The sequence below is a fragment of the Lathyrus oleraceus genome, chromosome 7 (assembly GCF_024323335.1).
Source record: "Lathyrus oleraceus cultivar Zhongwan6 chromosome 7, CAAS_Psat_ZW6_1.0, whole genome shotgun sequence".
In the NCBI taxonomy this organism is placed as follows: domain Eukaryota; kingdom Viridiplantae; phylum Streptophyta; class Magnoliopsida; order Fabales; family Fabaceae; genus Lathyrus; species Lathyrus oleraceus.
In genome coordinates, this window is record NC_066585.1 from 338164535 (window position 1) to 338173744 (window position 9210).

The following is a 9210-nucleotide window of genomic DNA, read 5'->3' on the forward strand; positions in this document are numbered from 1 at the left end:
ATTGTAGGTCGGGTGGATATCCATTACTTGGAAAGTAATTTGAAAACCACTCGGACCTGTCTTTACTGGAAGGTCCACTTCTCCAATAACAGTTTTGTGAGAATCGTCAAATGCCTTGACGATCACGCCACTATACCTCATAGGCACTCCTTGGTATGACAACACTACGCCAAAAATGACTTTTAACAGCGCATCTTAGACAGCGCTTTTAAAAGAAAGCGCTGTCTAAGGTTAAAATTAAAATAAAACACGGAAAATGTTCCAAAAAAATAATAAAAGCGCTGTCTAAGGGGGGGTCTTAGACAGCGCTTTCTAAAAATAATAAAAGCGCTGTCTAAGGGGTATAGAAAGCGCTTTTTCTTCTTCTTCTTATAAATAGTTATATGCGCTAATTTATGAATAAGCCTTCAAAGAAAAGGCATTTTTTAACAATTTTATTTTGTTGTAAAAAAACGTTTTCCAAATATTAATCTAAAAATATTATATTGATAGATTATTTTTCAAAGAGTACCTTAAGGCTGATTTTTTTTTAACAGTGATGAATATTTTGCAATGTCCTCGTCGTCGTCATCATCAATGAGCGCCTTGAAGCTAAAGACGATGTCAGAAGCAAACCCTAACGACGCCGCGAAGAAGGCTGAGACGGTGGATCTCGGAAACGGAAGCGACGTCGTTTTCATTCAGAGGTTAATACCTTCCGAACAATCATGGAAATGGTTCCATTACCTCGACAACCACATCCCATGGACCAGACCCACCATTCGCGTCTTCGGTAAATCGTTCCTCCAGGTTTCCCTCTCTTCATTTCAACCCTCCCCAAATTCTGGGTTCCCTACAAAATTTCATCTTTCTCTTCATTCACCTTTCAAATCAATGCTCCTAATTATTAATCCCAATTTGTAAATTTTGTTGTTATGTAATTATATGCAGCCTCGAGACACTTGTTATGTTGCATCTTCAGGATTGACTGAGTTGAGTTATAGTGGATACCAGCCACATGCATATTCATGGGATGATTATCCACCGCTTAAAGACATCTTGGATGCTGTAAGGGTTATTTATAATCTGCATTAATTGTTTGTTAATGAGTTTTTTACTTGTGTTTGTTGATGCTACTTTGGTACCCGTTTGGATTAGTTTTTAGCTTATAGAATTTTCTCAATCAAAATAAGTTTTATGGTTTTTTGCATAGAGATAAGTTCTTCTGAGCCTGTTGAAGTTTATAGAGAAGCTAAGTAAAAGTGCATTTGAAAGTGAGATGTAGAAGCTAACTTTAGTAAAAGCCTCTTTGGTTGACTTATTTAAGTTAATTTACTTGGCACAAACACGGGTGAAACTGTTTGGAAGAGCTTATAGAAACAATTTTGACGTGTCCATAAATTATCTTCAGCTTATTTCTAGAAGCTCTGCAGAATTGCTTATATAAAAACAACTTGTATATACAGTAGAATATTATGGCTGAAGTTGATCCGTAGGCGACCCCACTTAATGGGATAAGGCTTTTTTATTGTTGTTGTTATAAAATTAGTTTATATATAAGCGCTTATGCGATAAGTTTTATACTATAAGCACTTACTGTTGTTGTTGTTATAAAATTAGTTTATATATAAGCGCTTATGCGATAGGTTATAATTTTTAAATTTAAATTTATTTTTTAATCTATTGGTTGTTAACTTTGCTAAATAAATAAAAGGAAGTTATATTTCATTTATTGTTATTTAGGGTAGTAAATTGAATTGGTGATAGCGCTGGTTCTTGTTGTACATTCTTCTTATTTTTTTAATGTGTTTACGATTCGGTGGTTGAAACGTTGCCGCATGAGTTTCTAAGGTCTGGCGTGAGCATTAATGAGGAACTATTACTTTTTTGAAATGGACCAATCTTATGCTCAATGGCTTTTCTTCTTTAGTGTCTGAAATAGTGTCTGAACCACTCGGAGTTGTGTTGGTCATTTCTGCATGGAACTATCCATTTTGTATGTTAAAATGTTTATCTTTTATTTGTTTGTATTGACTTATTTAAACTTATGTACTGACATAGACATTTGTGAAATTGTTTGGGATGTTCATAGGCTGTTTTCAACTTGTTTTTATATGTTCATAGGCTGTTTTCAACTTGTTTTTATATGTTCTCCATGACAGCTTATGAAGATGGCATAGCATTTTTGAAAATAGTGACTTTATCTGTTATTATAATAGTAGTTAGTACACAACTGTTTATATGATAAGCACTAATGTTATATTGCATTATCTCTGTTTTTTCAGTGCTGTCACTTGATCCAGTTATTGGAGCTATTGCAGCCGGTAATGCTGTCGTCTTAAAACCATCAGAAATTGCTCCAGCCACATCAGCATTGCTTGCAAATGCTTTGTGTTGTCCTTGTTGTTCTGAACACGTAAGAGTGAGTGTGGATATGTTAAAGAGGAGAGAGAACTCATAGAGAATTGAGAATTCAGAGAGAATGATTTTCAGTGATTTTTTGTGAAAGGAATCATTTTTTTCAATTGAAGAGTGAATTGGGAATATATATACAGGATAATCCCTAACTTATTCGGGCAGACTTCGGAAATGGTAGTTGAAGGTTTGGGCATCGTTTATGTTAATGGTTCACATGAATGAAGTTGTTAGGACTATTAAATATGTTAACTCTATATTAGGGTTCTGCTACAATTAGTTGGAGCTTAAATTGGAGTGAGTTCAGTTGGTGTAGTTAGTTGGTGAAGTAGAACTCAATGGATGAAAAAGGTCTGTTAGGAGTTAGTGTTTGAGATGTTAGAAAAATTTATGATATGTTGGTGTGAGTGGGTTACTTAGGCGCTAGCACTGTCAGTAGGGTAATTAGATTGTTGGAAGGTTAGTTTGATAGATTGAATGGTTAGAAGAAAGTTAGGATGTGTTGATTTGGTGAATGGAAATGTAAATTGCAGGTTATATGCCTTTTGAGTTGAATGTTATGGAGTTGCAATGCAAACTAGATTGCTTGAATCATAGCAGCAGAGCACCTACATAATGGTAGCAAATGATGGATCAAGCTTAAGTGTTCTCATTGTTTATAGATTTGTATTTTCTACTGCTTTCACTGTGCCATTTGTTTTCTTCTTTGAAAGGTATATATATTTCTCTTATATAAATAAAATATGTTTTGGTCTCTATAAAAAAATAATGTTTAATTATTTTTGGCATGTTTTCTCAGGAAAAGTGTGCAAAATTTGACTGGAAAGGTGCTATTCCAAGCTTTTCTTTGTGGATTATTTGGGTAAAATTTTCTATTAGATTAAGTATATGAGTATGATTTTAATAGAGTAATTTAAGCAAGGATTAAGTGTGATGAAAATTTAAAAAATTTCAGGGGATCATTACAACAAAACTTGTATATTAAATCTTTGGCTTTGGTATCTGCAACATATACTATAACCATGTTAAACCTCATTCCTGCCATTACCTATGTCCTGGCTGTTTCTCTAAGGTACGTAACACTATTAATCTTTGGCCTTTAGTCTCAAATTTTTGGAGGTCATATCGTACGTTATTCGCAGTTTAAATATGGCAAAACTAATAAAGGCTTTATTTTGCCGCAATTTAATTGTAACAAAATATTTTATGAGGTCTTACTTGACGTTAGCTTAACTGAGATAAATTTTAGGCTATATATGGAAGTCTGTCTTGCACGCCCTTAAAGACGGTCCTGAGAATTTCTCATGTTTTTTTAAGCGATTTTGGATTAAGCTGTGAAAATGTGTTTTGATTGATTTTTGAAGAATGGAGAAGCCAAATCTTGGAACACCGGCTGGGAAAGCGAAGTTGATGGGAACATTAAGTGGAATTGGTGGTGCAATGATCCTAACTTTATATGAAGGCAAAAGATTATTTAACTTATCATTGCACATTGACTTGCTGCAAAATGCTACATCAACCACACATCATTCCCCTGCTGGTTCTCATGTTTGGGGACTCATGCTAGCTTTAGGCACTGCTCTCAGTTTCTCATTATGGTTTATAACACAGGTAGTTACAATTTCTAACTTAAATTTTACTATACAAAAATGTTGAAAACACTGTTTTCTTGTTTATAACATTATGAATATGGATAAACGCAGTCGAAGATGAGTCAGAATTTTCCGTGGCATTATTCAATTGCGGCGTTAACCTCTATAATGGGTGCAATTCAATCTTTTATATATGCTATTTGTACTGAGAGAGATTGGAGCCAGTGGAAGCTTGATTGGAATTTGAGACTTTTGACAGCAGCTTCCGTGTCGGCGTTGGTGCTTTTGTTGTCAATAACAAGAGAGAGGTGATCTTTTGAGTTTTGACATGTTTTAATTCTATTTGCAGGGTGAAGATATTTGTGATGCTGTAATTAGAGAAGTGAAGGAAGAGACAGGGGTAAGCAAACACAAAATATAGTACAGATTCGTTTTTCTTTGTCACCGACCATTTTATTAATATATTTAACTAAACATTCTTCAAAATTTATATTACAACATTGTATACTCTACCGTATTCATATTCTATGGCCTTTATAACAGTCTTTAACACTTCTTTTATTAATATATTTAACTATGTTTAGTTTGAAAACTGAGTTTGTAAAAACTGAGTTCATAAGATACATTGTTGTCGTACATAAGGTAAATACTAGTAAACTGCATTGTTGGCATGTTTCATTCATTGCACTTACCTTTTTGTATGTCATTCTTGGACATAGGTTGAAACAAAGGCACATATGGTACTTGTTGCATTCTCAAGTTCGTTAAACAGTCAGGACAGCTGCTCCTTTGCAGGAACTGGCATCCAAACATGTGATGGCAGCAATGGTGGAGATAATTTGTCAGCATCAAGCCTCTGAAGCATCTGACATACCTTATAATCCCAAAGCTGTTAGAAAACACTGATGACTAATACTAGGTCACAAGGCATGGAAAATGGTGCTGCTGTCACTTCCAACTTGACAGGAACACAGCAGGATGTAGATCTATCACACTTCCTTCTAATTGAGAAGAGTTCCCGGCATGCTGAATTGCAATGTAAGTTACCCTATTTTGTACATACTGTTCCAATATTATTTCTAGCGTCTGTATATTTCATACAATCTCCTCTTTCAATCTTCACATTTGAAACTACGTCGGATATAGGGTTAACTGTTGTTAAAGCCTAGTTTTGATGTTGAGATAAGCTTGAAGTGAAAGAAAGATAGAAATGGAATTAAATCAAATGAATAGCAATCTTGGTTTACCTTTACTCAACAATTGTTCTCCTAGGTTACTGCTGTATTGAATTCCTTTCTTTTTCCTCCTTTTGTTTTAGTGCTATTTACATTTTTAATTGAATTCTAAAATCTAAAACTGCAAATTTTACTGAAATGACGAGAAAACAAAATGGCTGTGTCTTGTAGATATTCACTTACTTGCTGCTGGCTCATGAGTCATGACTTGGTTTCAGGATGGGATATGGCTACTTACATTGAGGCAATTGATTCCCAATTCTTCTTGCTAAAAGGTAGCATTTTGGACTTGTTAGTGAGTTCAACCGAAGTTTTGACCTGAAGTTTGCATTCTGAGTCTGATTCTCCTCCCTGTAACCTGTGGTTTAAGGTTCAACCTGAAGTCATCGTAGTAAATTCAATCAAAGATTTGAGCTGAAGTTATCCTATTAAGAATTGCTTTGAATCTCTATTGTTTATGATACATTCTATAATTAGGCTATTAGGCTGTATTTTAGTGATTTGGTTTTGATTAACTTATTTAGATTATTGTAAAATAATTTTTTTAATAGAAATTTGTGTAACAATTGTCATAGAGTTTAATGAGTTTTGCATTAAAATCTACTCCCACAATTTCATTTTATTGACACATTTACGTGACTTATTGATCTTTCTGACTTCCACCACACGCTTTTATATTTGTTAGCCAAAAATTGGTAGAAAAAAGGCCAAAATGGCATATATAAAATGTGATAATTGTCTGTCAAAATCTGGTTGAAAACAGGTAGAAATTCTGGTTTATAAACCTGGAAAAAATGTGGTTTAAAACAAAAGTTTCAAAAATTTTCGTATACCTTAGACAGCGCTTTTGTAAAAAGCGCTGTCTAAGGGGGGGGGGGGGGGGGCTTAGACAGCGCTTTTTGAAAAGCGCTGTCTAAGGTATACCTAAAAAAATTAAAATAGGAGGGTCTTAGAAAGCGCTTTTGGCCAAAGCGCTGTCTAAGGGGGTGGGGCTTAGACAGCGCTTTTCAAAAGCGCTGTCTAAGGGGGGGGCTTAGACAGCGCTTTTAAGATTTAAAAATGCGCTGTCTAAACCTTTAGCAGCGGAGGTTTAGACAGCGCTTTAAAGCGCTGTCTAAGGCTAAAAAAAGCGCTGTCTAAGGTCTTGTTTGTTGTAGTGCAACCTGGACAAAGTCAACTTTGGAAGTACATTCAATGAAGACCCGGTGTCTACTAGCACATTCGACAGAGCATCGTCTTTGCAATTCATTGAGATATATAGAGCCAAGTTATGATTTCTACCCTCCTCGGGGAGTTCTTCATCACAGAAACTGAGATTGTTGCAGGAAGTGATGTTAGCTACAATATGATCAAACTGATCCACTGTAACATCATGTTCCACATAAGCTTGCTCAAGAACTTTCTGCAGGGCTTCTCTATGTGTTTTGAATTCATCAACAGAGACAGCACATAGATCTTGGAGGGAGTTTGGAGCAGTTGCTCCACCATATTGATTTCACTCTTCTTGATCAGTCTAAGTACCTCATCATCATCATTAGGCTTCAAGCCGTTGGATTCACCAGACTGACACTTTGGAGCACTAATAGATTCTACCATTGGTACAACAACTTTCTTACTATTAGACAAATCCTCCACATTCTTTGGGAACACCGGCCCAAACACATGACCGCTACGGGTCACCTTGGTAACATCAGTTATCCTTACAACAAAACTGGTCATAGGCAAAGGAACCTCTTGACCATTCTCCAACATATTGTAGCATTGTACTCATATGGGACAGCCTTACCGGATGCATATAGGACTGGACCCGCTAACCGTATAACCAATGGCGATACCGATCTATTGCTGACGCTGTTACTGCTGCTGCTATCATACTGAATAACCATTCTCTCGGGAGTCTTTAACACATGGACTATAACATTGACATCATCATCTACATGACGAGATTGAACAATCTGAATCAAGCCTTCATCCATCAACCTCTGGATGTCTCTCTTCACAACCATACAACCTCTGAGATTGACACTACAAATAGCATAACCATTATGATCATGCTCACAATCGCTACCCAATCATATATCCTTGTGCATCATCACTAAGTACCTTCTTATGAAGCGTACAACAAATACCTTGAACTCGCCAGGACAACTGTCCACCATATTAACAAATGAACTCCCATGGGCATGTAGTGGGTTAGCTTTGACATTCGGTGCACGGTCCTCAAATGACACCATTCCACTCTTAACCAGCTTCTGGACTTCATACTTGAGGGGGTAGAAATTCTCAATATCGTGTGCGGGAGATTCTTGTTTAAAAGCACAACGGAGTTCTGGTTTGTACCACCATGGAAGTGGTTCAGGAATTTGAGGTGGGTTCCTTTGTTGCAACAGGTTCTTGAGATCCAACGGTGAATATAATTCTGTGTATGTCATCGGAATTGGGTCAAAGGAGACCTTTTTCTCTCAAAATTTGATTGCTGGTGATTGTTGGTATTATTGTTGTTATAGGTGTTTGTTCGTTGCTGTGGTTGTTGTTGTTGTTGACGTTGTTGTTGAATTGGTGCTGAGTGATTAGCTGAAAATACCAGGATTACTGATGATACTTGATGATGATGTTGACGGGGTGGTTGATTTCTTCTTACATAAGGCCTCCTTTCCCTACCCACGGAAACTGCATTAGCTTCACTCTCTTTCTTCTTACTGAAATTGTTGCCATATCTCTTGCTAGACGAAGCCTCCTCTCTGGATAACCGTCCCTCTCAGAGACCTTCTTCGAGCCTCATCCCCATGTTTACCATCTTGGTAAAATCACTGGGGGCACTGGAAATCATCCGCTCATAGTAAAATAAGCTCAGGGTCTTGAGAAAATTTTGGGTCATCTCCTTTTCTTCCAAAGGAGAGGTAATCTGAGCGGCAAGCTCTCTCCATCTTTGCGTATAATCCTTGAATGTCTCCTTATCCTTTTGAGACAATGATCTTAACTAGTCTCTATCTAGAGCCATATCAACATTATATTTGTATTGCTTCACGAATTCTTCGCCCAAATCATTGAACATGTGGATGCTTACACTATGCAATCCCATGTACCACCTCAGAGCAGCACCGATCAATCTGTCTTGAAAATAATGGATCAACAACTGATCATTATCGGTTTGAGTAGACATCTTTCTGGCGTACATTACCAAATGACTGAGTGGACATGTATTCCCCTAATACCTTTCAAAGTCAGGCACTTTGAACTTCACGGGGATCTTCACATTTGGAACCAAACAAAGTTCCGCAACACTCTTCCCAAATAGATCCTTACTCCTCAAAGTTTTCAATTTCTTACGCAACTCAAGGAATTGGTCCTTCATCTCGTACACATCAGGGCCCTCAGATGGCTCAGAATGATAGATGGTGTCTTCTACACGGGGCAAAGTATGCACAACAGGTAGTGGTACAGACATGACCTGGCTAGATGCCGGCATGGAAGCAAAGGTAGGCGCAAATCCTTCAGGCATAAAATTCGGCGGCATTCCCCATGGGAATCCGGCAGGCATGTTGGGTGCAAAGTGAGCAGCAGTTGTAGGAATGGTAGAGGTAGCAACCTCTGAAATAACAGTCCTCTGAGGAGGACGAGTTATAGGTGTTAGAGAAGACTGGCTATGAGCAGCTAGGACTGACTCCATCATGGCAGTTAGACGGGAAATATCGTCCTTCAAGTCTCTGTTCTCTTGCTCTAGATGTTCCATCATTCTTGAGTGATTGGTGCGGGTATTGTATCGATGAGTCAGCTTGGCTGAAGCACAAAAGAAATACCAATAAGACATCTGGCGAAAGAGAGACCTGGTATGCAAATGATGCATGAAATGCAATGCTTGATTATTTTTGTTTTCAAGGAACTTACTATATTATTTGCAAATACATATGTATAACAACAATTGCAACAAATTGATATGACCACCAAAATCTCTTTTATTTATATAATTGGAAGGATTACACTGAGTA

General features: G+C 37.0%; 2 protein-coding genes across 5 annotated transcripts; both read left to right on the forward strand.

Moving 5' to 3' along the window:
- Nucleotides 1–435: 435 nt before the first annotated feature.
- LOC127106829 (DNA oxidative demethylase ALKBH2) lies at nucleotides 436–2414 on the forward strand. Its single transcript, XM_051044126.1, has 3 exons — nucleotides 436–789; nucleotides 931–1047; nucleotides 2265–2414. Exons 1-3 carry the CDS (start codon nucleotides 553–555, stop codon nucleotides 2319–2321), a joined length of 411 nt encoding a protein of 136 aa, XP_050900083.1. The 5' UTR covers nucleotides 436–552; the 3' UTR covers nucleotides 2322–2414.
- Nucleotides 2415–2957: 543 nt separating this feature from the next.
- LOC127106828 (WAT1-related protein At1g68170) lies at nucleotides 2958–5803 on the forward strand. Of its 4 annotated transcripts, none has more exons than XM_051044124.1 (7): nucleotides 2958–3107; nucleotides 3194–3256; nucleotides 3350–3466; nucleotides 3759–4005; nucleotides 4336–4386; nucleotides 4706–5024; nucleotides 5393–5803. In XM_051044124.1, exons 1-6 carry the CDS (start codon nucleotides 3010–3012, stop codon nucleotides 4844–4846), a joined length of 717 nt encoding a protein of 238 aa, XP_050900081.1. In that variant the 5' UTR covers nucleotides 2958–3009; the 3' UTR covers nucleotides 4847–5024; nucleotides 5393–5803. The 4 variants fall into 4 exon arrangements, with proteins under 4 accessions (XP_050900081.1, XP_050900080.1, XP_050900082.1 ...); XM_051044123.1 differs by having other exon boundaries at nucleotides 5440–5803; XM_051044125.1 differs by lacking the exon at nucleotides 5393–5803 and adding an exon at nucleotides 4098–4158 and having other exon boundaries at nucleotides 4706–4779.
- Nucleotides 5804–9210: the final 3407 nt, after the last annotated feature.